The sequence below is a fragment of the Sciurus vulgaris genome (assembly GCF_902686455.1).
Source record: "Sciurus vulgaris genome assembly, chromosome: 18".
Classification (NCBI taxonomy): domain Eukaryota; kingdom Metazoa; phylum Chordata; class Mammalia; order Rodentia; family Sciuridae; genus Sciurus; species Sciurus vulgaris.
In genome coordinates, this window is record NC_136479.1 from 2,517,201 (window position 1) to 2,543,405 (window position 26,205).

A 26,205-nucleotide genomic window follows, 5' to 3' on the forward strand; every position below is an offset into this window, starting at 1 on the left:
CCCGGGACTGAGTTGTCAACTCACTCCGGACTCCGCCCCTGGTCGGGAAGCCCTCTGGCGACCCGATTCCGCGGGGTCTTCAGCGCCGGCCCCGCCCTGGGCGGTCGGGCACCAGGTCTCACCAGCAGTTGCCGCCCACGCAGCCCCTCCTGCGTCCGCGGCTGCGGGCACCGCGCAGGGGCCGAGGCTCCGCGTGGAGGTTTTGGATGTGAACGCCTCGTGCCTGGGAGAGGGATGCGGTCCCGAGCACCGCGCGTCTTGGGTCTGAGGGCGCCCACACGGCCGGGCACCGAGCAGAGACGGCGCAGCCCCGAGGGCTGGGGAATGACTCGGACCCGCGGCCGCGCGGCGCACAGCTGGGTCCCGCGGGGAAGGGAGCTTCCCTCCCAGCCTCCTGCTGCCCCGAAGTGCCCGGCTCCGACCGCCCCGCCTGGGGTCCCGGGACGGCGGTGGGCAGAGCAGGGGAGCCCGGCCTCCCCTCCCCCGGTCTCGCGGTCCTGAGAAAGCAGAAGCGAGCCCCTCCAGGGAGTCCCCCTGGCGTCGCCATTCGGGAAGAGAAACTTGCCGCCGGCGGCCGGGGGAGGAGAACCGGGGCGTCCCGCCTTCCTCCGGCGCTTTGAAGAGCGGGAGGAGGGTCCCCGGTCCCGCGAGGGGCGGGGGCCGCCGCCTGGCCCGCCCTTCTCGCCCGACCTGCGATCGGCCGGCGGCTTCCCCCGCTGCGCCCGCCACACCCGCCCTCGGGCCGCGGGTAGAAGAGGGCGGCGCGCCCCGCGCCCCGACCGCACGCGACCCCGAGACGCAGCCTCTGACATTCACCTGGCCTTCGCCCCCTCCGGGGCCTCTCCATCCTGCCGAGACCTCCGCTGTCGCCGCCCGGCATCCCTTCCCACCCTAAGGTGCTTCCCAGGACCGTTAACCCTCTCCTGCCCATCCTACCGACCCCGCGCAGTGCTCTCTGGCCCCTGGCCTCCTTCCCCAGGTCCCAGCGACCTGGGTCAGGCCTCCTTCGGGCCCCCTGGCTGCGGGGGCTGAAGCGCGCCATGCAGCCGCTGGCGCTCGGACTCGGGTTCCTGACGCCGCTGCTCCTGCTTGTGCGGCCGGCACATGCCGCTAAGCCCTCGGCGCAGGACGTGAGCCTGGGCGTGGTGAGCCGGAGTCTGCTGTCCCCTGGGATCCTGAGGGAGGCTGGGAGAGGGGAGCCGGGGAATGGCTGGACTTTTGGGTTTGGAGGTTGGAGGGTCCCTATTCAAAGGTCCAAAGAGTGGCTGGGAATGGAGTCTGGGGACCCGGATTATTAAATCAGCCAGTTTTGGAACCCGAAATTGGAGGTCGGGAAAAGAACTGAAATGGGATTCGTGCCTCAATTCCTGGGTCCAGACGAAGGCTGGTAAACCGGGCGATGGAAGGTGGGGACCTGGGGTAGTGGAACAGGCCAGCATCGCAGAGCTGGGGGACCTGGACTCTGGATGCCTGGGAGGGAGGGGCTTCCAGGATGGTGGTGAGCTTCTGGCTTCATCTGACCCCTCTGATGGCTTAGGACTGGCTGAGACTCTATGGCTACTTGCCACAACCAGATCCAGCCCAGGCTCAGCTGCAGAGCCCTGCGAAGCTGCGGGATGCCATCAAAGTGATGCAGAGATTTGCTGGGCTGCCTGAGACAGGACTCTTGGGTAGGTGCTGCAGCCTGAATCACAGGAGCTCAAGAGGATGTTGAGCTCAAATCTCAGCCACAAGCCCTGGGGGGGGTCTCGGGCATTTATCTCCCCCATCCCCCAAAAACCCTGGGAGACTGAAGTTTAGGCATTTTGCAACTGGGCTGCATCCCCAGACCTATTTGTTATTTTGAGACAGGGTCTTGCTAAGTTGCCTAGTCTGGACTGGCACTTGCTCTCCTCCTGCCTCAGCCTCCTGAGTAGCTGGGATTACAGATTAGTGCCACTGTGCCCCGCACTCGTGGTTCAATGAACCTTTACTAAGGGTTCTCTTATTAGTCTATTTTAGGCTCCACTGTTAAGGTAGTGTTGGAAATAGGTTTCTGCACTCACGGAGCTAACGTTCTGGAGGGAGAGAGAAAGATCAGGAACATACATGTGCAAAATGGTTTCATCTAGTGGTGTTTTGAAGAAAACAAAACGCTAATAATATCCAGAGCTGAGCACTTTCCCCCCCCCTTTGGTGTTGGGGATTGAACCCAGAGCTTTAAGGACTCCAGGCAGACATTGTACACTAAGCTACCTCCCAGCCCTTTTTATTTCATTCTGAGATATTGCCCAGGCTGCCTTGAGCTTTCAGTCCTCTTGCCTCAGCATCCCAAGTAGCTGAGATTACCACCACACCCAGCTAGGCTGCTCTGAAAGATGTCATATGATGCGAGACCACAAAAAGGAAGAGCCAGTCAAGGGAAGATGTAGGAGAAAGTGTCCCAACCGTGAAAAGACTGTATGCAGGCACAATTCAGTGTGCTTGGAGTCAAAGAAACATGCAGGGCTTAGGTAATGGTCTAATTGGAGATGGTGGTGCACAGCTGTAATCCCAGTGGCTTAGCCAGATCAGCCTCAGCAATTTAGCAAGACTCTCAGCAACTTAGTGAGAACTTGTCTCAAAAAATAAAAAATACTGTAGATAGAGCTCAGTGGTAAAGTACCCCTGGGTTTAATCCCCAGTATAAAAAAGAAAAAAAGAAAAAAAAGAAGAACTTGAATAAGGGACCTCAAAAGGTATTTGAGCTTTGATTCTGAGTGATAAGAAACCAGAAAAGGGTTTGAAGAAGGAAAGCAATTCAATATGACTTGCAGTTTTAAACTTGGTTGCAGAGGATGGAGGTGGGGGTGCCTGCAGAGCAGGAAGGAGGTGGTTATGGCCCCAGATGGCCTGGAGTAGGGATGGGGGTGTAGCCAGAAGCTGTTGAATTGAGGATGTGTATTTTGGAGGTAGAGCTGAGGTCTCCTCTGTGGAGTTATTTTTTATTATTTCGGTGATAGGGATTGAACCCAGGGGCACTTAACCACTGAGCCACACCCCCAGCCCTTTTTTATGTTTTGAGACAGGGTCTCACTAAGTTACTTAGGGCCTCGATAAATCCCTGAGGCCGTCCTTGAACTCACAATCCTCCAGCCTCCGAATCTGACCCGAGGGTGGGGGGTGTTAAATGGGGTGGAAGAGGGAGCTTAAGGATGTTGGCTAGCTACAGGGAAAGATTCTTTCTGTCTCATTCACTCTTGGAACAGCCTAGAACAGGGTCTGGTATTTGTGTGTTTCTGAAGTTCTATTTGTCACCTCAACCAGTGAGATGTGGTTTGACCTTAATTTGAAGATGAGGAATTTGATCCCCAGCGCGCACACACACACACACATACACACACACACACACACACACAAAACCCTGAAAACGATGTGCTGGCTGGGAATGGAGCTGAAAAAGGGGGTTCCCAAGGGAGCCAACCTGGGAGATGGTGGCTTGCCACAGGGGATTGGGGCCTCTGCTTGCCTGGGGACTTGGGACTTGATCGGCATCCCACGAGGACTTGGGAGAAAAGGTGTGAAGTGTAGGCGAAAAGGTGTGAAGTGTAGGCGGTGAATTTCTTAATCCCTCTAAGCCTCGGTCTCCCCATGAAGAGGGTTAACTGTGCATGGTTAGGGTAGGCTCTTCTGTGGCTGACCCTGTAACTCACTGTCTCCCACAGACAAAAGAACTATAGACACCATGCGCAAGCCCCGTTGCTCCCTGCCTGACGTGCTGGGTGCTGCAGGGCTGGTCAGGCGGCGCAGGCGCCGCTACGCCCTGAGTGGCAGCGTGTGGAGGAAGCAAGCGCTGACCTGGAGGTAGGTCCAGGGGCCTGCCCTCACCTAGGCCTGCCTGCTGGGCTCCAGGGTTGCATGGCTGCCCTTGCCTCCATGGCCACCTGCTCCCCTCCTCTCTCCCCAGGGTACAGTCCTTCCCCCAGAAATCCCCGCTGACCGCACAGATAGTGCGGACCCTCATGAGCTATGCCCTGACCGTCTGGGGTGTTGAGTCGGGCCTCACGTTCCAGGAGGTGAACTCCCCGCACCAGGAGGCTGACATCCGCATCGACTTTGCCCAGGCCTACCACCAGGACAGTTACCCCTTCGATGGCTTGGGGGGCACCCTGGCCCATGCCTTCTTCCCCGGGGAGCACCCGATCTCTGGCGACACCCACTTTGATGATGAGGAGATCTGGACTTTGGGGTCGCAAGGTAAAACCTCCCATCTTTCCAGTGCCTGGGCTGCTGGCAGGAGCCTGAGTGGGGGAGGGGCAGCTGGGGCTGGTGCCCAGGCGTCATCAGGAATTGGCCTCTAGTCAGAGCCTGTGTTGATGACAGTGTCCTGCTGCATGAAGTAGGTGGGCTTTTAAAATTTTTATTTTTGTGGTTCTGGATCTGGAACTCAGGTTTAAGATATGTCTGAGGTTTAAACTAATTGATCAACTGAGGTTATATAAGTTGGGGGGGGGGGGTCTCCAGAGAAATTACCAAGAAGATGTGTGTGGAATGCATGTGTGTAGATTTATTGTAAGGAATTGGCTCCCCAGGATTGTGGGGTGAGCGAGGCCAATGTGTAGGGGAGGCTGGAAACAGGCAGGAGCCCTCAGTCAGCTCATAGGGCTTGAACTGTTTGGACACAGACCACCCCAATAGGAGTGACTTGCTTTACTGATACTAGGTGTTAGTCCGATCTTCAAAATATTTCACAGCAACATCTGGCTGGTATTGATCAAACCCCTGGGCACCAGGGCATGGCCAAATTGACACATGAAATTAAGCACTGCAGAGGACTACCATGTACCTGGCTGTCAGCTGGGCTGACTTACAAAGCCCAAGCCACCTCCCTGTCAGCAGCTGAGGCAGAAGAATAATGGGCAGTTACTACACACAGTGACACAACTGCCTGAAATCACAGCAGAGGAAGTCCTAGAGCCTAGGACTGTTCAGAGGTGGCCTCCTAGAAGGGGTGACTCCATTCACTCTACATACGTGCACCAGGTAGCAGAGGCTTCTAGGACAAGGCCCTGCCTTCCTGGAGCACACAGTAGGGGGACTCACAAGCCAATGAGCTAGCTGAGTGCCAGGTAGTCAGGGTCAGGAAGACACCCCAGAGGGCAGACATGAACTGGGACTCCTGAGACAAGAAGGCAAAACTATGGCTTTGGAGAGGAGGTTGTATAGGATGGCAGGTCCTAGATCAAAGGGCCTGGGAGAAGGTGGAAGAGTTCGGACAGGGGGCTCTGAAGCAATGGGAGCTATCAAAGGGTTGTGCATTCCAGAAATATTGCTGGCTGTATGAGGGGGTGGAGAGAGATAGGGAGGCAGGAAGCTGCTTCAGGGTCCAGGTAAGTATGGAAGTGGGCCATGGGGTGGGGTTAGATCTGAGGGAAACCAGGTGGGATGGGATAGGAAAAGATCTTGTTGACTCATGGGATAAAGGAGACAAGGAGGATGGAATGATGTCCAGGGTCCAGCACAGGGTCCTGGGGGATTGCTACTATTAGTGCACATGGGGGAGGGGAGCAGCCTGGCCCAAGGTGGGAGGCATGCAGGTTTGGACGGATATTTGCCGTGCACCAATGATCCGTGCAGATACAACAAGCACCAAGAATCTTGCTTTAGACTTGGGCTCCTCTGTCCTAGGTCAGGTTCCCTGGAAGTGGAGCCCTAGATGGAAATTGTTATGCAAGCAGTTTCTCAGGGGCATGCACTTGGGAAAGGGAAGGACAAGAGGGTGAGAAGCTGAGCAAGGATGTGGTCTCAGCTGGAGAGGAGACTGCTCCCCAGGAGCTCTGCAGTGGGAACAGCCTGGGGCTGGGCTGGCTCTTCCCAGACCTATATTCACCAGTCATTGTGAACTGCTGGGGGAGCCTGAGTGGGGAAAGGGCAGCTGGAGCTGGTGCCCAGGCACTGCCAGAGACTGCGTCCATGACCGTGAGGCAGTCTCCAGTAGCATTAAGCAGGTGGCTTTAAAATTTTTTATTTATTCATTTATTTGGGGGGGTTGTGGATATGGAACTCAAGGCCTCTCACAGGCTAGGCAAGTGCTCTACCACTGGACTGCAACCCCAACCCAAGCAGGTGGACTTTAAAGCTGAGTCAAGTCAGGGTTTCTCCAATTGTAACGTGTACAAGTTACTTAACCACATTGCACTCAGTTTCCTCAACGGAGAAATGGGGGATGGGAGTAGTCCCTGCTGGCAGTGTGGTTTGTGCACTAGATGAGTAATTCACCTACAGCCCTTCACTCGCTCAGAGCCTGGTGCAGAGTAGCACTCTCTGCATTGCCAGCCCTTATTGGAGCTGGGCCTGGGGGCAGAGTTAGTGTCCACGGGGGTTTGTCAGCTTACCGGGAAGACAGTGTAGAATGTGAAGGTCAAGTTATGGAGAGCCCCATGGCTAAGAGGTGGGTGGCGGGGGAAGAGGAATTAACATTGATAGAGAAAGAAGAGGCCAAAAGGTGATGAAGAACAAGAGTGAAGGAGGAAGTGGTCAGCAGTGGCCAGAGCAAACAAATCCAGGAAATTACAGGCACAGATTTGGTCATCCAGGAAACAAGTGACATATCCAGTGTCTCTAGGCTCCATTAGTGGGGGAAGAATCCCAAACTGTAGTGGGTTCAGGTGTGAAAGGAGCTGGGGAAGTGGTCTGAGTTTAGATTATTGACTGAGGAACTTGGCTAGGGACGGACTGCAGAAAGCAGTGTGCCTGGGAGGCCAGGTCCCCATCCAAGGAGCATCCTGAGGTGAGGGGGAATCATGGGCATGGAGGAGCAATTAGCCAAAAGAAAGAATAGGGTGGGCATGCATAGATGGGTGGGTGGGACACTGTCCTTGTCCTGAAGTTGGTGAGTAGGGCAGGGTCCTCATACAGGACAGGGCAGGAGGCTAGAGGTGGACCTAGGCAAAATGAGACCCCAGGTGCATGGCAAGTTGCAGATTCCATTGGACTGCATGTCTTGATGAAACAGGAAGTATGCTTATTAGCATCTGTGGGGTCACAGCTTTGGGGGGTTGTGGACATGGAAAGGAGGCTGAGGGAAGAGGAGTTGCCTGCTGGGACAAAAGCAGGGAGGAGAGGAGGTGTGGGGACCCTTGCACAATACCCATCAGGACTTCGAAGGGGCTGGACCTGCACGGTTGTGTAATTTCCCCAGCTGCATAGCGTGAGAAGGGTACAGGAAAGGGCTCCTGGCTCAGAAACCCCGTGCAACCAAAGGAGAAATGAGGCAAGGGAAGAAGGTGAGAGAACAAAGTTACTGATGTGATTGAGACACCAAACTTCCTCCAGTTTCTCAAAAAAAAGGATTTGGAGCAATAAGAAGACCTGCAGTCAACGGGGAAATTGATCAGATATGTGCAGTTTTGAGGGTAGTTAGCCAGGCCCTTGACCTCCATCCCAGCTTGGCCTCCTACCTGTGCCTCAGTTTCCCCCTCTGTAAAATGAGGATAGGAAGTGGAGGTTTGAGAGGTAAATGAGGCCTCCTAGAATTTACCAGGTTATTTCACTCCCAGACTCAGCTATCGGCCCTCAGGGGCTTAGAGAAATTTGCTTTTCAATTCCCCAGGTCATTCCCAATAATCTTGCTTTCAATGTTGCTAGCTCTGGTTAGAGATTCCCACAAACTAGATCAACATCTGCAGAAATCGGTGCTCACTGATGGGTTGCCTGTCTCTGTCAGTGCCTCTTCTGGGCGGGGCCTTTGACTGGAGCAGGGGCAGGCAGATTGATGGAGAGCCTAGCTGGAGCTGGATCCCCAGGGAAGAGGCTGGGAGAGAGGCTGTGGTCTGAGAGTGCATGGTGGAGGGAGCTCCATGTTCCTGAGGAGATGGGGGAAGTTCAAGGAGTGAAGGGGTGGGGACCCCAGGGACTAGGGAGGAGGAAGCTGTGTGCAGGGGAGATGTAAGCGGGGGATGGAGGATGTGGGAATGTGGGCAAGGAATAGGGGCAGAGGAAATGAAAGGAAAGGTTAGTGGGAGGGACCTGGGGATGGGATGGGGGACAGGGACCTCTGCTCATGGAGGAGAGCCCAGAGGAGGGAATGCTCCAAAGGCAGGCTTCCTGGAGAGCATTACAGGCACTCAGGTTTTCTGCCGCTCTGAGCTTCTATATTGCAGTCTTCCCTTCCAAGAGAGGGTCTACACCTGTCTAAGGTCCATTCTGTGGGTCTCTTTATCCCTACACCCAGTGTAAGCACCACCAAATAGGGCAGCTCAAAAATGTTTGCTGAAAGAATTCAGGAATGATAACATGGCTCAAAGAGGGGTCAGGGCACAGGCGGCCAGAGTCCCCTCCTAAGGGTCTCCTGGTTCTTCCTGCAGGCCAGCAGACCCCACTTCCCAGGCATACTTTCCAAGTGTGGGGTGCCCTCAGTTCCAACCTCCCTTTCCCCCTCCCCAGATGGCAAGGGGACTGACCTGTTTGCTGTGGCTGTTCACGAGTTTGGCCACGCCCTGGGTCTGGGCCATTCCTCTGCACCCAACTCCATTATGAGACCTTTCTACCAGGGCCCAGTGGGTGACCCTGACAAGTACCGCCTGTCCCAGGATGACCGTGATGGCCTGCAGCAACTGTATGGTATGGCAAGTGAGGGGCCTGCCCTGAGCCAGCTCTGCTGTGGCTCTCCCATGTCCTCTGAGCAGGACCCGGGAGCCAAACCTGTCTGACTCTTCTTGCAGGGAAAGTGCCTCAAAGCCCGAATGACCAGCCCACAAGGAAACCCCTGAATCCTCCCCAGCCCTCTGCCCTGCCCCCTGACAGGTGAGTCCCCCACCAGCTGTGTGACCTGGATGAGCAGCTCCCTAGCCTCAGTGTCCTGGGTAAGATGGGATAGTGAGCCCTGCCCTTCAGGACTGTGAGGAGGGTAAGGGATGGAGGAACCCCGCCCTCTGCTCACTCACCTTTCCTACCCAGTCCCTCCACACCTGTCCCTGACCGATGTGAGGGCAGTTTTGATGCCATTGCCAACATCCGGGGTGAAACCTTCTTCTTCAAAGGTAAGTCCCTTTTGTTGGTCCCTGACTCCCTCAGCACCACAGTTGGTTCCCTATACACTTCAGGTGACCCCTGCCACAGGCTTGAAGGTTTCCTGGGACGCGTGACTTTTAGTGCTAAAAACTGGGAAGTCCTGGGCAAGTCAGAAGGAGCTTGTCGTCCCGTTTGGACCCCACACACACCTAGTGGGGTGGGAAGACCCAGCCCTCCTCTGCCACACACTTTAGGCAGGGGCGAGCGGGGGTCCTCCTACCATGGCATGACCCCTGTCCTCCCCTTCTTGCCCCAAGGGCCCTGGTTCTGGCGCCTCCAGCCCTCAGGCCAGCTGGTGTCGCCCCGACCTGCCCGCTTGCACCGCTTCTGGGAGGGGCTGCCCGCGCACGTGAGGGTCATCCAGGCCGCCTATGCCCGGCGCGGAGATGGCCGAATCCTCCTCTTCAGCGGTGAGTGCGGCCCGGCGGCGGGGTCCCCGACGGGCTGGGGGAACCGCGGGTGACCTCGCTGCCTCCCTGCAGGCGCGCACTTCTGGGTGTTCCAGGAGCGGCAGCTGGAGGGCGCAGCGCGGCCGCTGGCGGAGCTGGGGCTGCCGCCGGGCGAGGAGGTGGACGCCGTGTTCTCGTGGCCGTTCAACGGGAAGACCTACCTGATCCGGGGCCAGCAGTACTGGCGGTACGACGAGGCGGCCGCGAGCCCGGACCCCGGCTACCCGCGCGACCTGAGCCTCTGGGAAGGGGCGCCCCCCGCCCCCGACGATGTCACCGTCAGCAACACAGGTCGGGGGACTTGGGGCGAGGCGGGCGGGGCGCGGCTGGGGGCAGGCCTGGACAGAGGCCCGAAAGGTCTCCTCCGCCACAGGTGACACCTACTTCTTCAAGGGCGCCCACTACTGGCGCTTTCCCAAAGGCAGCGTCAAGACCGCACCAGACTCGCCGCAGCCCATGGGGCCCAAGTGGCTGGACTGCCCCGTCCCCGACTTTGGCCCTCGCGCTCCCGAGTTCCCCAAAGTGACCCCCAAACCCGGAACCTGCGATTGTCAGTGCGAGCTCAACCAGGCCGCCGAGCGGCCGCCCGCGCCGCTCCTGCTGTCCCTCCTGCCTCTGTTGGCGGGCGTCGCCTCCTGCTGAAGGGAGGACATCCGTAGCGGAACAGCGCCCTACACTGCGTAGGGCCAGAGTCTGCGGGACCTCGCTTGGGGCTGTGAGTCTGTCCCCTGCGGGGCTCCCTCCAGCACAAACTGGACGGATTCCCGGGGGAGGTCCGGCTGCAGCCAGGACTTTACGTCCAGCGCTCCCTGGGTGGCGCCCGCCGCCAGGGGTCGCCAGCGCGCGGTGACCGTGGTCAGCAACTGCCTAAGAAGCTGGGCAAGGGCTGCCACAAGTGGACAGTGCAGACTCTACTCCTGAGCCTGGGGAAGGGGCGGGACGTAGAGAGAGCAGGGACGAGAGGCAGAGCCGAGCGAGTGGACTGTACACTTACATGGGACATGCTCTGCCAGTCCTCCTTGTGCTCACAGAGAGGAGACACCTCCGCCTCTGCCCTGGCCACATCCTGCCCCAGTAGGACTTTCCGTTCCCCAGAACGGCCTGGCTTTCTTGGAACTCAGTCCTTGGACTACCTCCAGCCCCTATCACACAGTCAACAGTATCTGGCCTCCCAGAGCTGCTGAGTTCCCTTGAATCTTCTCTCCTGACCTGTGCCAGCATCCCACAGCAATCACCATCACACGATTGGGGCCCAGACCAAGCCCGCAGATCTTCCGTGAGGATCCATGTCTTCTATCCTGAGTGACATCAGTGGCCACATGGATGGTCCTCCCCACCTCTGGCCCCATTAGCCTCCTTTCCGGTCATCCTCACCCCAGATCACACAGCCTGGACACCACCATAACTCCAGGGCTTCCCCCATTCAAATAGACACCCTCCTACCTGAACATCTCCTGGCCTGTAGGAGTGACCACAACTTCCGTCTAGCACAACTTGGCTCCAGGTGGCTCCCTGTTCCTGGGAGGATATGGACAGACCCCTCTTTCAAGTCCCTTTAATGCCTCCTCAGCACTCCTGGAGGCCCTAGTCCTAGGCTAAGGAGTAGATGAAACCTGTGGTCCCTCATTCATCCAGATTCCCCACAGATTCAAGATCTACATCATTGTCTCTGGAACTATGCTCCTGGAATATTCCATATCAGAGTCACCCAGTGGGAATTTAGATATGTGGATCCCATTCCCTCATCCTGAATCCTCATTATGGGAGTGAAGTCAGGCATCTGTATTGTAACAAGCTTGGGTGTGATGTTTACCCTGATGGGCAAGGAGTCTGGCTGGCTCATGGCACAGCAATGCCTCTTCCCAGTCCTCCCTCCCAGGGAACATTCTCTTTCTATATTGTCTGTAGAGCCAGGCTGGTTGAGAGGTGTCCACTCCCCATGGATGGAGTCACTTAGTGGGTCACTTTGTGATGGCATCTAGCTTTAATGAGAAGTTGTTTCCAGTTGTTCCTGACACCCAGACTAGCCTGAGGACAAGAGCCAGGCATCATCAACCTGTCCATGACCTGACAAGTCTGTGCCAACAGGGAGCCATCTGGGCCTCTGTCAGGTTCCTTTCCAAGTTGGAGAAAGAAACAGATCCACCCAGGAGGAGAATAAAAATGATGAGGAGAGAGTCCTTCATTTCTTGTGAGCACTGATGGACTCAGGGTTCAGTTTGGGGGCAGAAACTGGGCAGATTTGCATCCATCACTGTTTTGTAGAAGTTGGAATCCAGGGTTGATGGGAACAGGGGATTATTGAAGTAGGAAAAGTGGGAGGAGAGAGCTCAGATGGATACCTGAAAGTTGGTGAGGAGATGCCAGAGGAAAGATGTACCCTGTGAAACTGACATGTTTTCAAGACTACATGCAAACTTCTTCAGCTATGAATACTTAAGTCTACTACATAAAAATGTCATATCAAATTGATTACTTGTGCTGGGCACAGTGTGCATGCCTGTAATCCCAGCGGCTTGGGAGGCTGACCCATGAGGATGGTGAGTTCAAAGCCAGCCTCAGCAATGTCGAGGTGCTAAGCAACTCAGTGAGACCCTGTCTCTAAATGAAATACAAAATAAGGCTCACTGGTGGGATGTGGCTCACTGGTCAAGTGCTCCTGAGTTCAATCCCTGATACCCATCCCAGAAAAAGATTACTTGTATTTTCAAAATGGTACAGTCCTAGAACCAAAATTAAAACCTTTCCTATTTCAAAGGACACCATAAAGAACTTAGAAGGACAACCCACAGCATAGGAGAGAATATTTGCAATTCATATATCTGATAAGGGACTTGTATTGACAAATATAAAGAACCCAGTTAAAAATGGGCAAAGGAAAGCCGTGTGTGGTGGTGCATACCTGTAATCCCAGTAGCTGGGAGGCGAGGCAGGAGGATCACAAGTTCAAAGCCAGCCTCAGCAATTTAGTGAGCAACTAAGTAAGACCCTGTCTCACAATAAAAAATAACTTTAAAAAGGTGGGGGGTGCTAGGGATGTGGCTCAGTGGTTAAGTGCCCCTGGGTACAAAAAAAAAGGGCAAAGGAACCAGAGGAGTGGTACATGTCTAATCCCAGCAATTGGGAAATCTGAAGCAGGACGATCACAAGTTCCAGGCCAGCCAATTAGTGAGACTGTGTCTCAAAATAAAAATAAAAAGGGCTGGGGATTTAGCTCAGTGGTAGAGCACCCCTGGGTTTACTCCTCATAGAATGGAATGTCATTCAGCAATAAAAGGAGTGAAGCACTGATTCAGGCTACAATATAGATAAATCTCAAAAAGCTGCTGCTTGGTGAAAGCAGCCAGAATCAAAGGGCTACACGTTGTGTTGAGTGTGTGCGTATGAAAGTCTCGAACGGGCGGATTTCTAGGCGGAAAATGAGTGACTGATTGATAGGGATATTGGGGGATAGGGAGATGGATATTTGGAAGTGATGGTTCAGGGGACAGATTTCTTTCTTTCTTTTCTTTTCTTTTTTTTATGTTTGTGGTACAACGGGTTGAACCCAAGCCTCATGAATGCTAGGCAAGTGCTCTCTCACTGAGCTACACCTCTAGCGGAATTTTTTTTTTTTTGTTACTATGGATTTAACCCAGGGGCACTATACCACCGTGCCACTTCCCCAGCCCTTTTTGTTTTATTTTGAGACAGGGCCTTGCTAAATTGCTGAAGCTGGCTTTGAACTTTCGATCCTCCTGCCTGAGCTCTGGAGTCGCTGGGGATTACAGGCGTGTGCCACTGTGCCTGGCAGAATTCCTTTTTGAGATAATAAAAATGTTCTAAAATACATCATAATGACTGCCCAATTCTATGCTTTGACTTGTATGCTTTAATGGATGAACCGTATTGCATGTGAATTATATCTCAATAAGGCTTTAAAAACAGTCTGGGGTGGGATTTCAGCTCAGTGGTAGAGCGCTTGCCTAGCATGTGCGAGGCACTGGGTTCGATCCTCAGCAGCATTTAAAAATACGTAAATAAAGGTATTGTGTCCATCTACAATAAAAATAATATTTAAAAAAACCGAGTCTGCCATGGATGGGGGCCCTTGGGTTCAGCCATGGAGGCATTGGCGGTATGGGGCAGATCATCTTCTGGAGATGAGGCCTAGAGGAATGGCCTCCGCTAAGGTAGGAGCAGCCCTTCTCCCTCCCCCTCTAGAACTCAAAGACGGTTCAGGGAAGGTTTTGTCCTTTCTGGGTATGGAAAGGGGGGTTCCAGACAGTGCTTTGGGCTCATAAGCAACAGGAAGGTGACAGACTGCTAGAGTCTAGTGAGCACAGGCGAACCTCTCACAGGCACGTGTGATCTACAGATTTCATCATAAGTTCCCTTTAAGGGGTCTTCTGGGATGTATTGCAGCCCCCTCAAATTCATATGTTGGAGTCCTAAACATCAGGACCTTAGAATGTACCCCCATGTGGAGATAGGGTCTTTGCAAAGGTTTTTAAGTAATAAGACCATTAGTGTGGGCCCTAATCCATTAGGACTGGTGTCCTTATAAAAATTGGAAATTTAGGCACGAATTTCACACGATGCCATGTGAACCTGAAAGTGGCCTCTACAAGCCCAGAGAGAGGCCTGGAACAACTTTCCCTCCCAGCCCTCAAAAGGATCCCACTCTGGCCACATCAAATCTGAGACTGCAGCCTCCACTTCACCAGAGGATCAAGGCTGGTGGCTAAACCCATGTTGTGGAATATTGATCCAGCAGCCTGGAAATCGCTGAGGGCAAGGTGGAGGCTGTGCTGAACTAGGAAAGCCTCTGGTCTCCAGGACAAGGAACAGCTTAGAGGTGAGGCCAGGAGAGATTAACCAGTGCAGCTGGCTAAAGTCTGGCAGAAACCTATAGAAGAATCTCAGGCTGGGAGGCCATGATGCAGGAGGGATCAGGAGAGCCTGGTCAGCTGGGCAGATAGTCACAGGCTGCCTTCAGTCCTCCCGAGGACTGGTCCCATCCCCTGAGAGAATGGCACAGCTGCAGCGCCCCTGCCATCTCTCAGAACCCAGGCCTCAAGGGCCCACCCCAACATCTGGCAGGTCCTATCTTCCTGTAACTCAGCAGTTGCACCAGAAGCTTCTCTGGAGTTGAGTCAGGTAGGTCCCTGCAGGCACCTGGTCTGCATTTCACTCAGAATACTGCCCCACCTGGCTGCCTGCCCTCCCCTGAACTCTGAGGTTCCCCATTTGCATCCCAAGTCCATACTTTTAGTTCTGTGTTTATTTTACAGTGCTGGGGATCAAACCCTGGGCCTGGCAATCGCTAAGCACACCTCTGTGCTGAGGTGCTCAGTTCCTCTGCCCCTCCCTCTCTCAGGCTGCGGGGTGGATGAGGCCCAACCTGCCTTGGCTCAGAGATCCCATCCCAGCTCTGAGAATGTTTGAAGCAGGGGTGAGGGAGTGGCGTGGGTGAGCAAGGGGGAGCCCTCGCCCCTCCCGGGCCTCAGACTCCTCCGTGTCTCTTTCCCTTTCAGTTTCTTTGATTCTGAACCCTTGCCCTTCCTCTGAGCCTAGGGAGGCTCCACCCCCCCCCCCCCCACCGTCCTCCCTCCTCTGCTTAAAGCAGCTAAGGCCTCCCTCCTGGGGCAGACATCAGCTGGCCTTTGAGCTGGGAGAAGGAAGGAGAAGGTGAGCTTCAGTGGGGGTCAGACCCCTGGGGTCAAGGCCAGGCCAGGTAGTGGTGCCACCCTGGGGAGAGAGCTGGGGTCTGAGGCTAAGGACTCTCTGGGGAAGCAAGGATGATTCTGAGTTTTCCTCTCATCTGTTCTGTTCTAGCAGGCCCCAGACCCTGGAACCCTGAGTCACAATGGTCTGCTCCAAGGTGAGTGAGAGCAGGTGATGGGCTGGGCTTACGGTCCATCTCCCAGGCCACATCCCTCCCCCACCTGCTCACCCCTGCATGTCCACTTCACTCTGCCCTGTTCTCCCTGGGCCTTGGTGGGGGAGGATTGCAGGGAGCTGGGTCATGGGGATAACAGGCCCTAACTTAGGATGGCTCAGCTCAGCTAAGGAATTACTGACCAGCAGACCCACAGCTTCCTTGGGCTCTGGGTCCTTCAAATGACATTAGCAGGCTGGGTGGGAGTCACACACCTATAATCCCAGCAACTCAGGAGACTGAGGCAGGAGGATCTCAAGTTCAAAGCCAACCTCAGCAACTTAATGAGGCCCTGAGCAATTCAGTGAGATCCTGTCTCTAAATAAAATATCTCTAAATAAAATAATAATAAAAAAATTTTTTAGTTGTAGATAGACACAATGCCTTTATTTTATTCACTTCTTTTTATGTGGTGATGAGGATCCGAACTCAGTGCCTCACACATGCTAGGCAAGCGCTCTACCACTGAGCCACCACCCCAGCCCCTAAATAAAATATTTTTAAAAAGGGTTGGGGATGTTGCTCAGTGGTTAAGTGCCCCTGAGTTCAAACACCAATACCCCTGCCCCCACCGAAAAAATGACATTAGCAGGTCCTGGTTACGGGGACCTGGGAGGTGAGTCATGGGCACCACTCTCTGGGAGTGTGAAAAAAGGCTATCAGGGGCCCAGTGGCAAGAAATAGAGTCAAGTGATGAGGGTGGACCAGTGGGTCAACCTGCCCTCAGGCCCAGCCAGGTCCATGTCCTATATGCTGATGTGGCTATAGAGGCAACAGCAGGGGAGCTGTGCCCGACCCCTGCCTAGCCCTAACAGTCTTCCCTGGGCCATGGCAGGTGTTGGAGGCCATGCAGAACTGGCACCTGCTGATGCGATGCTCCTGCTGGCCTGTCTCTGTGTCCAGCACGAGTGTGTGTGAGAGTGGGTTTGTGGCTTGGCTAGAGCTGGGGGCAGCATGAGGTCACCCAGGGCCTGAGCATTGCTGTCACTTCCACAGGTAGCAGATAATTCCTTGGCCTCTCTGAAGTTTAAACTAGTAAGTCTCTTGTCCACGGGTGCTCTGGGTAGTGGGCAGAGAGACTGGGTGCCACTGAGGAGGTTCCCACCCACCTGGGACCCAGGATGGAGGATCAGACCTGGTGGACCCATGTCTGCTCTCTTCACAGCACAAGAATTTCGACACATGGCTTGATAATATCCTAAATCCACATGCAGAAAAGGGACAGGTGAGTCAACCTGCCAGGGCTCGTGTCCCCACCCTCAGCCTGTCCACAGTTGGGTAGAGATGGGCTACACAGCTCACTCCTTACACCACACAGATCCCTGCAGCCCCCTGACTTCTCAGTCACGCCTTGTGGCAGGTGACCACCTGGGTGAGGGTAGGGGGTCCAGAGAGACTAGGAGGTGTCCATGTCCCACAGGACCCAGTTCAGGGCTGAGTGGGGACTGAGCACAGGCAGGACTGAGGACAGAGTGATGCCAAGAATGGCCACCAACTCGAACCTCATATGATTTTTCCTAACAGATCCTGCAGAGCACAGTGAAGTTCCAGGTGAGTGTGGCCTTGCTTCTCCCCCAAAGTTTAACTCCTGCTTACAGGTTCTCCAGGTTATGGGGGCTGAGTTTCTGGCTCCCTAGTGACTCCCGTGGACACATGGAGGCCATAGTGGAGACCCAGCAGGCAAGGGTGTGTCTGCAGCCCCTGCATGCACCTTCCTTTCCCCCAGGACCAAATCAGCAAAGACATTCTGGACACCATGGATGTTATTTACCAGAAGAGCAACGCTGTGAGTTTCAGCTGCCTAGCCCAACCCTTCTGGTCTCTCCTCCCGCTTCCCTCTCCTGGTTTGGATGTGGGCCTGTGGCCTGCAGTCCCCAGAGCTAAGGTGAAGGGTTCAGAGGGTGGTGGTCTCCCTGGTTCCTGCCCCCAGTCCTCCCCCAGCACACTGGGTCCAGAACCTGCCTTCATGCTATGTACAATGGAGCCCTCAAGGGCCTGGGGCTAGACTCAGAGTGCACAGTAGACACATACCTACAGTGATGGTGGTGTATGCCACAGAGGGGAATCTAGCGTGGAGGCCTCTGGAAAAGTCTCTCATACCTGTGGGGTGAATGCAGGAAACCAGCATCCATGAGCTCCTGTCTCCCACACTCCCACCGAGGCACCTAGGCCCCAGGGGTCGGGCTGGGCTGAGCCATCCACACCTGAACAGCCTCCATCCTGCAGGACTCCACTCCCCTCCCTCCTGATGCGAAGAAGAAACTTCAGAGAGCATTACAGGGCCCTGATGACGAGGGTCCAGGGGTCCAGAAGCCCAAGGAGACCTTCGAGGACAAGGTGCTAAGATGGTTCCAAGGAATGCTAATGTGACTGTGGAAGCAATGGCTGTTCCTCTCTAGCCCTAACAAAGTCCCCTGGGGCCCTAGCAGGTGTTGGAGGCCACCCAGAGCTGGCACCTGCTGATGCAGTGCTCCTGCTGACCTGTCTTGTGTGCAGAGTGCGTTTGTGGCTTGACTGGGGCTGGGGGCAGCATAAGGTCACCCAGGGCCTAAGCATCGCTGTCGCTCCCACAGGTAGCAGAAAATCCCTCGGAGACTCTGCAGCCTAAACTAGTAAGTCTCCTCTTCATGTGTGCTCTGGGTGGTAGGTGGAGGGCCTGGGTTCTCAGCCTGTGCCACTCACCCACCCACCTGGGACCCAGGTCAAGAGGGAAGGTAAGGAAGGTGGGGAACTTGAAGCTTGTGATTCTTTCCTATTAGGACCAGGGGAACAAAACCCAGGCAGAGAAGAGGAAAGAGGAGTTGTTGAGTCAGGAGAAGGGTGAGGAGGTGTTTGGGGAAATGGTATTAAAGCTTTTTCAAGATATTCTGAGAATCGTGCAGAAGAAGTGTGAGGCCCTGCTGACCTGGATGAAGCAGACCTTGGGTGGCATCATGGAATCTGTGTGTAAGGCTCTCCAGGAATTCTTCAGCTACCTGGCAAAGTACTTCTCAGGGGTCTAAGGAGGCCAAGTCTACCCAACCCCCAGGAACCTCGCCTCTTGCAGTTGAGTGTTCGGAAGATTCCCTGTGCTCAGCCTCACTTGCTTTACTGGCCTTCATCCAGGCCCTCAGCACCCTGTGCCCTGACTCCTGGCCCACCCCTCCCTGACTTGTTGCTCCTTCCACGTGTAATAAAAGTTGTTTTAACAGAATCAAGTCCATCTTGAGCCCAAGACACTACATCTCTCTTTCTTTCTAGATGGGGTCTTGCCATATTGCCCAGGCCAGTCTCCAAATGGGGCTCAAGTGATCCGCCTGCCTCAGCCTGCAAGAATTCTGGGACCACAGTCTTGGCCTATCTGTTCTTTCCTTCATGGAAACTAATGAGCCTGTAATCCAAGATCAAGTGTCTGGGGGCCAGCAGTGTGGGACACCCACTGGGTCCAGGATGGAGGCAGAGGAGGGAGGGGACAGTGGTCAGATCTCCAGGCCTGAGGCCATTTCTGAGACCCTGCTTGCCCCCACCCCTGCTCAGCATCTCCTGCATCCTGGGAAGAAGGAAGGGGTAGTGCCAGCGTGGTCAATTGTGGGGCCTCCTCCAACCCCCAGAGCTGGGTCCAGTCCTCTAATTCTAACCCTTTGAGTTTCATCCTTCAGCCCAGAGGGCCTTGCCTCACCTGAGTCCCACCCTCCCCAGACCCCCCAGCTCCAAGGTGCTACCCACTGCCAGCCTTTCCTTCTCAGCGGCCCTGACCTTGGGTCTCCTATTGGAGGCCTTCTTTCATACCCTTGCCTTTACTGCTCAAGTGTCCCCTTGCCACTCCCTCATGTACCCCACCTGGCTTCTTAACTACAAAATTCTCCCACAGGTCACCAGGGTCTCTTGAGGGTCCCATTGCCACACTGAGGTCACCATCCACACAATCCCAGACAAGTATAAATGGCCCCTAAGCTGGTCTCTTTGTGATTTATTGCTTCTAAACCATTTCCAGTAGTTAACTCCCAAATGATTTTATTGGTAGAAATGAAATCACCCCCTGCCTAAAAACCTTACCACGAGCACCAGCTACTTAGGAGGCCAAGAGAGGAGGATTGTAAATTCAAGGCCAGTGTGGACAATCTAGTGAGAGCCTGTTTCAACATGAAAAGGGCTTGGGATGTACATAGCTCAGTGGCCTAGCATGCAGAAAGCCCCGAATTCTACCCCCAGTTCCATGAAAACAAGATGACTCTTCTGTCCTGCCACGACCTTGTTCTGGCCTGTCAGTGTCAAGCCCTTTACCATGAGCCCCTGCGCATCTCTGATCCTGAACAAACATGGTCCAGTCAAGCCACGCCCTACACAGGACCTTTGCACATGCTTTCCCGCTGCCTGGGACATGTACGTCCCGTCGTATCTCAGTCCCCATTGCTTCCCTTGATAACCCCACATCTCCTGGCCCGTGGATGGTACTCAATAAATAAAGATTTAAATCCTGTGAGCTCCGCTAACTCCTAATCCCTGGTCTCTTAGTTTATGAATTCTTCCTCTTTGGAAATTCCTTCCCTTTGGTCTTCCACAAAATCAATTTTTCCTATGAAATCTGGTAAACTTCTGAACGCCATTCTTCCTCCCACCCCTCAAAGGGCTAGACTTTCCCTGGGCTCAGAGCTCTTCTGCCAAGTGTCCCCAAGAGTCATTTTAGCTCTTGGGGTACAGCTCAGTGGTAGCAGGTGTGCCTAGCATGTGCAAGGCCCTGGGTTTGACCTCCAGCACCACAAAAAATCAAAATAAAAATCATCTTATTTCCCCCGAGATTTGGGATCAGATCTCATTGGCCCCTTGAGCCATTCGTGAAGTTGTTTCCTCTCAGGGATGGAGCAGAAGTTGTGTGAGATGGGGGCTGAGGGCAAAAATGGCTAAGTTACAATATTGTCATCCCCGAAAAGCAGCCAGCTACAAAAACAGGAAGGGTGTGTGCTCTAGGCTGGAGGGTTTTTTCTCTTTCATTTTTAACAGAAATCAGCTGACTTCCCAGCAGCTAGGCTACCTAACGGGCAGCACCAGGGCACAGGGCCAATGTGCTGGATTAAGAGGTTCATGGGCAGCCAGTGGATACCTAAGAGACAGCCTGCTTGGCCAGCAGGCAGATTTAGTTCACCTGCTTCCGTTGTCAGTGTGGAGGAGTTACCAAGGTGCCAGAACAATAATCCAGAAGCCGGGATTTAACATTTTATTCCATTGTGATGAATTTAGAGAGCCTCATTTGGCTTGAGTCTGCTGTATTGGGCAGCACAGATTTGGGGGTAGACTCTGGAAGAGAATAAATTCCAGGGTGAGATTCCTGGACCTTCCATCAAGCTGCCTGTCACAGCTGGCTTCTTTCCCCACTACAGATGGCTGGAGGAAGACATCACTCTATCACAGTGGGAAGGGTGACAGATGGCAGTTTGGTGGTGTAAATAAAGGGATTGGGCCTAGGGGTGGGGATGTGGCTCAGTGGTAGAGCACTTGCCTAATATGCGTGAGGCCCTGGGTTTGATCCTCAACACCACATAAAAATAAAATAAAGGTATTGTGTCCAGCTACAACTAAAACCAAAATATTAAAAAAAAAAAAAAAAAAGATTGACCTAGTGGGGCAGGAGTGGGGTTAGAAAAAGAGAGAAGAAAAGAAAGAGGACCACTTTCAAGAAGGCCGATTTACTTCGGGGATATGAAGTACACTCTTGAGGCCAGAAAAGCAGCAGCAGGAGGGGCCAGGTGTGGTGGGCCCCGCTGAAATCCCAATGACTTGGGAGGCTGAGGTAGAGGTGAAGAGGATGGCAAGTTAGAGGCCAGCCTCAGCAACTTAGATTCGTCTCAACATAAAAAGGGCTGGGGATGTAGCTCAGTGGTAAAGAACCTCTGGGTTCAATCCTACCGGGAAAAAAAAGAAAAAAAAGTCACAGGTGGGGCGGACAATCACCAAGGAGCCGGAGGGCATTGGCATGTCGGGGACCTAGAGGAAGGCCTCGGGTGCTATCCACCCACAGGTGCGTGGGGCAATGCTACTGGAACCTGGCGATGCTAGTACAGCGTCTCCCTGGCGTGGGTTCGCAGGTGGCGCAGCAGGTGGGAGTTGCGGCTGAAACCACGCCCGCACTGCGCGCAGGAGTAGGGCCTGGCACCCGTGTGCACCAGCAGGTGTCGCAGCAGGTTGCAGCTGCGGCTGAAGCTCTTTCCACACTCTGGACACTCCTGGGGGGCCTCCACTTCCTGCACTACTCCTGTGTGTGTGACCAGGTGGCGCTGCAGATGGGCATTGCGCCGGAAGCTGCGGCCGCAGGTCGGGCAGCCATAGGGCCGCTCCCCAGTGTGACTGCGGCGGTGACGGGCCAGATTGGAGCTGTTGCGGAAGCGGTGGCCGCAGGTGTCGCAGGCATGGGGCTTCTCCCCAGTGTGGATGCGCTGGTGGCGCGCCAGGTGGGCACTCTGGCTAAAGCCCTCGCCACACTCGCTGCAGCGGCAGGGCTTCTCGCCGGTGTGGCTCCGCAGGTGGCGGGCAAGGTCCTGAGTCTGGTTGAAGCTCTTGCCACACTGGGCACAGCGGTGGGGCCGAGGGCCACCGTGGGTCAACAAGTGGCGGGCAAGGCCGGCGCGCCGGACAAAGCGCTTCCCACACTGTGGGCAGGCGTGGGGCTTCTCACCTGTGTGCACTTGCTGGTGGCTGACCAGCTGGGAACTTTGGGTGAAGCTGCGACCGCAGACCTGGCACGAGAAAGGTCGTTCACCGGTGTGCACGCGCCGGTGTGTCACCAGGTGCTCGCTGCGCCGGAAGGCCTTGCCGCAGTCACTGCAAACGTAGGGCCTGCTCTCGCTGCCCAGGCTAAGACTACTCGGGTCTTCAGAGCCCTTGTGGTCCTTGCCCTTGGCATGGATCCGCAGGTGACGCTTTAGGCTGGAGCGGCGCTGAAAGGTCTGCACGCAGTGGGGACACTGGAAGACAGTCGCCTCTCGCCCTTCCTTCTTGGCCTCTGGGACACACGTGGACTTTTGGTCCTGGGCGTGGGCCAGCAGGTGTTGCACAAGGTTGGAACGACGCTGGAAGCCCTGGCCACACTCAGCACACAGGAAGGCAGGCTCGGAGGAGTGCGTCAGCAGGTGTTTGGCCAGGTGTGAGCTCTGGCGGAAGCGGTGGTTGCAGAAATGGCAGGCGTGCGGCCGTTCGTCAGTGTGCGTGCGCATGTGCAGCTTGAGGATGGAGCTGCGGCCAAAGCTCTTTCCGCAGCACAGGCACTGGAAGGAGCGTGAAACCTGGTGAGAACGCAGCTGGTGTGCCTTCAGGCGGGACAACTGCCGGAAGCTCCCTCCACACTCTGCACATATGAACTGCAGCTCTGCCTCTGACCTAGGGCTGCCAGCGCCCACTGTGACCTCCAAAACTTCAGTGCTGCCAGGAGGGGTCCCTCCTCCACCAGTACCACTGGTCCCAGGATCTCTCCCCAGGGTCTGGGCAGGAGGCTCTCCAGCCACCCCCAGGCTGTGTGCCTGTGACTCTGCTGAGATGGCAGTGGGCCAGGCAGCCCCGTTGGGCTCTTCTGGTTTAAATTCTTCCTTGTCCGGGGTTCTGCTTCCAAATCCTAGGGAAGAAGCAAACAGGGATGTCGACCTCTTTTGAGGGACTCTTGGGCATCACCCAAACCTGATGGGCCTAGAAGGGGAAAGAAACCCAGGACCATGCAAAGGTGGTGGGTGGGTGAGGCTGGGGGTCCATTTTCTCTACCACCTATTTTTAAAAATTTTCAGTAAAGTATAGATGACATAAAATTTGTCACAATACCCTTTAAAAGCATACATTTTGTGTGCATTAAATACATTACAATGTTGTTCAACCATCACTACTATCTCAAATAGAAACCTCATACCTATTAGCAGTCATTCCCTTGGCCACCTATTTTCTTTCTCATCTAGACTGTTCATTTTTTTCAAATGGCACATTATAGTTATACCTAATAGTGGGATTCACTGTTACATATTTGTATATGCACATAACATAATTTGGTCAATTTTGTTGACACCACCTATTTTATTTTTTATACTGACTGCCTATTTTTATAAGCTCAAAATTAATGGGTTGGTGATTAGACCAGATAAGGAGCCGTTTTAAACAAAACAAAACAAAACAAAAATACCAGGCATGGTGGCGCACACCTGTAATCCCAGCTACTGGGAAGCTGAAGTAGGAGTAGGAGGATCACAGGTTTGAGACCCACAACATAGGACCCTGTCTCCATTAAAAGGAATAAAAAGAAAAAGACCTCACCAACAAAAATTTAGGCAGGGTCTGGAGCTGCAGGCAAAAAAGACATTGGTGGTCATGACCTTGGAGAAGGACTGCTTACCCACAATGTGCCTGGGCCAGGCCTTCTTCACTGGGACATCCTCGAAGGTCAGGGACTCCTATAACAAGAGCAGACACCTTTAGTGAATGAAGAACAGAATTCTGGGACCTGAATGGAAGGAAGCACCTTCTCGAATTAAGGAAGACCTGGGGTGAGGGGATTAGCTCAGCTCACCAGCACAGCTGCCAGCTCCTGCTCTTGGGTATTCTCCTCCTGCCACAAGGGGCCCTGCGGGACTGAGAGCATCAAGACAGGAAGAAAGAGCTGTCAGGAGGCAGCACGGCACACCAGGGGGCCCTCCGGGCGTGGCCTCCATGGCCCACACCCCATGAAGCCATTCCCGCTTTCTCCCACCCACCCCCATCCAATCCACTGTCCAGGGCACCAGATCCTCACTGCTGTCTTGCAGGGACGGGAGGGTCCTCTGGGACTCTGGGCTCAGTGACTGTCTTGGATCTGGAGCAGGTTTCCACTCTCCAGATGCAGCAGGACTGGCAGGTCCTGGCTGGGATGGGGGCAATTCATCTGATGGACGCAGGGCTGGAGGTTCTTCTGAGGGCACTTCCTTTTTGGGGCTGTGGCTGGGGACCTGAGAAGGGCCCCCTTGTTCCTCCAAGTTGATATCTGCATGGGGGCAATTCTTGCCAGTATTGAAACTAAAATCCTGTTGGAAACATGTCCATGTTAGGAGGCAAACAGGGGCAGTCTAAGGTCTACTGCCTCTGCAGGGATGGGATGGAGGAAAGGGGAGAGTCTCATGTGGAAGAGGGTAAGGAGTTGGTGGAAAGCAGAGATTACGGGTTTCTTCCTGGGGCCATCATCCCTGTCCACACCCCTGCGGCAGTCTGCTGCCTGCCCTCTCTCACCAGTGGCCCCACGTGGCTGGAATCCCCAGACACGCCCTCCAACAGCAGCACCACCTCCTCTCCATCCCTGAGCTGCTGACCCTGCAGGCGGCCCAGCAGATGTGGGGGCAGCACGCTCAGGAACTGCTCCAACACCAGCAGCTCAAGGATCTGTTTCTTGGTGTGAAGAGCTGGCTGCAGCCAATGGTGGCAGAGCTCCCGTAGCCGGCTCAGGGACCCACGTGGCCCCATGTCCTCCTGATACTGGAAGCATCTGAAGAGCTGGTGGGCCACCTCAGGCCGAGGCCTGGCCTCTGGCCTCCTGGTATCCTCCTGGCCAGCAGCCTCCTCCTCCTCCAGCTTGACAGCTCCGAGCTGCTCTTGCTCCTGGGCAGTCGGGACTGGCTCTGCAAGCATCCTTCACTGTGGCGGATGCCTCTTGCAGCTGGGCCCACTATCAGGTCCCTTTCCTCAGCTTCTCCCACACCTGTGGAGCTGAAAACCCTGGGTTAGGACCTGCTGCAGGGAAGCTGACCCCACCTGAGTCATTAGTGTTAAGAGGTGCTAATGTGTGGCCTCCTCAGAGAACTGCCTTTTCCCATTGGTCAGGGTCTCTGCCTGAGCAATGCAGAAAGGACAAAGAAATCAGACAGGTCATCCTACAGCATTTAAGACTTCATAGCACTTTGCCCCAGGGATTAAAGTGAGCATCTCCCAAAGAGGAACAACCTGACCTTGCCTCCTCCTGATGCAACCACTGGGTACACACAGCACTATGGACCACAGGTCCTGGCTACAAATGTTTCATCTCAATCCAGCCTGGGCTGTACAGCCAACCTCCAGTTCCCAGAGCATTGTAGGGAATAAAGAACAAATCAAATCATCACTTGAAGGAACAATTCAACACATATCCCAGACAGGACTTTGGGGAATGGATCTGGGTTCTTCAGAATGTGAATAATAATGGCCGATGGGGGTGTTGTTGTTCTACAGGAGACTAAATGGTGGTCACTCCCAAGTGGGTGAACCTTGACTAGATCCTGATTAACTCATGTTTCAAAGGCTCTCAAGGACAGTTTGGGATCAGTTGAGGGAGTCTGAATACAGATGGGATACTAGATTAACGACTCCATTTCTGAGATGAGGTTCTAGCCTTGTGAATGTAGGCAAAGTCTATTAAAAAGATGCTGGGGATAGAGCTCAGTTGGTAGAGTGCTTGCCTTTTTGCAAGCTCAAGGCCCTGGGTTCAATCCCCAGCCCCACAAAAAAAAATAAATAAATAAATAAATAAATAGGAAGAAGAAGAAGATGCTATAGGGTCTGGACCTGAAGGGGTCTGAGGGTTCAGCCATGTTCATGGACTGGTAAGATACATACAGGGAGGATCATTGACCTACTCTTCCAACTTCTCTTAATGTCTGAGAACTTTCAAAGTAAAAAGGCTGGGGGAAAGTTCGTGCCTACACGATCTCCTTGATCAGGCACACAGACCCTCACCTTGTCTCTGGAGGTATCTCAGAGGGGTCAAGGCCAAGGCCACTCAGCTGACCAGTGCTGTGTTGGCAAGGGCGGAGCTCTCACCTTGCTTTCCAGCCTCCCACCTTCCACAGTTCCAGT

General features: G+C 54.4%; 3 protein-coding genes across 7 annotated transcripts; 2 read left to right on the top strand and 1 right to left on the bottom strand.

Moving 5' to 3' along the window:
• Positions 1–390: 390 nt before the first annotated feature.
• MMP25 (matrix metallopeptidase 25) lies at positions 391–12,384 on the top strand. Of its 3 annotated transcripts, none has more exons than XM_079120998.1 (10): positions 391–1,145; positions 1,538–1,670; positions 3,684–3,822; positions 3,926–4,215; positions 8,404–8,580; positions 8,682–8,763; positions 8,917–8,999; positions 9,288–9,440; positions 9,513–9,770; positions 9,853–12,384. In XM_079120998.1, exons 1-10 carry the CDS (start codon positions 1,041–1,043, stop codon positions 10,119–10,121), a joined length of 1,689 nt encoding a protein of 562 aa, XP_078977124.1. In that variant the 5' UTR covers positions 391–1,040; the 3' UTR covers positions 10,122–12,384. The 3 variants fall into 3 exon arrangements, with proteins under 3 accessions (XP_078977124.1, XP_078977125.1, XP_078977126.1); XM_079120999.1 differs by having other exon boundaries at positions 393–896; XM_079121000.1 differs by lacking the exon at positions 391–1,145 and adding an exon at positions 1,256–1,406.
• A 2,670-nt stretch (positions 12,385–15,054) lies between these two features.
• On the top strand, positions 15,055–18,607 carry IL32 (interleukin 32). 3 transcript variants are annotated; one of them, XM_079121001.1, is made up of 9 exons: positions 15,055–15,149; positions 15,297–15,342; positions 16,396–16,434; positions 16,565–16,624; positions 16,924–16,950; positions 17,126–17,185; positions 17,626–17,736; positions 17,973–18,011; positions 18,159–18,607. In XM_079121001.1, the coding sequence occupies exons 2-9, from the start codon at positions 15,328–15,330 to the stop codon at positions 18,399–18,401; spliced, it is 594 nt and encodes a 197-aa protein (XP_078977127.1). In that variant the 5' UTR covers positions 15,055–15,149; positions 15,297–15,327; the 3' UTR covers positions 18,402–18,607. The 3 variants fall into 3 exon arrangements, with proteins under 3 accessions (XP_078977127.1, XP_078977128.1, XP_078977129.1); XM_079121002.1 differs by having other exon boundaries at positions 15,092–15,149; positions 15,300–15,342; XM_079121003.1 differs by lacking the exon at positions 16,396–16,434 and having other exon boundaries at positions 15,106–15,149.
• A 2,703-nt stretch (positions 18,608–21,310) lies between these two features.
• On the bottom strand, positions 21,311–25,005 carry ZSCAN10 (zinc finger and SCAN domain containing 10; the record flags this gene model as incomplete). The annotated part of the gene is made up of 5 exons (XM_079120532.1): positions 21,311–22,981; positions 23,744–23,801; positions 23,918–23,979; positions 24,140–24,407; positions 24,610–25,005. 5 exons carry the CDS (start codon positions 25,003–25,005, stop codon positions 21,429–21,431), a joined length of 2,337 nt encoding a protein of 778 aa, XP_078976658.1. The 3' UTR covers positions 21,311–21,428.
• Between the last annotated feature and the right edge of the window lie 1,200 nt (positions 25,006–26,205).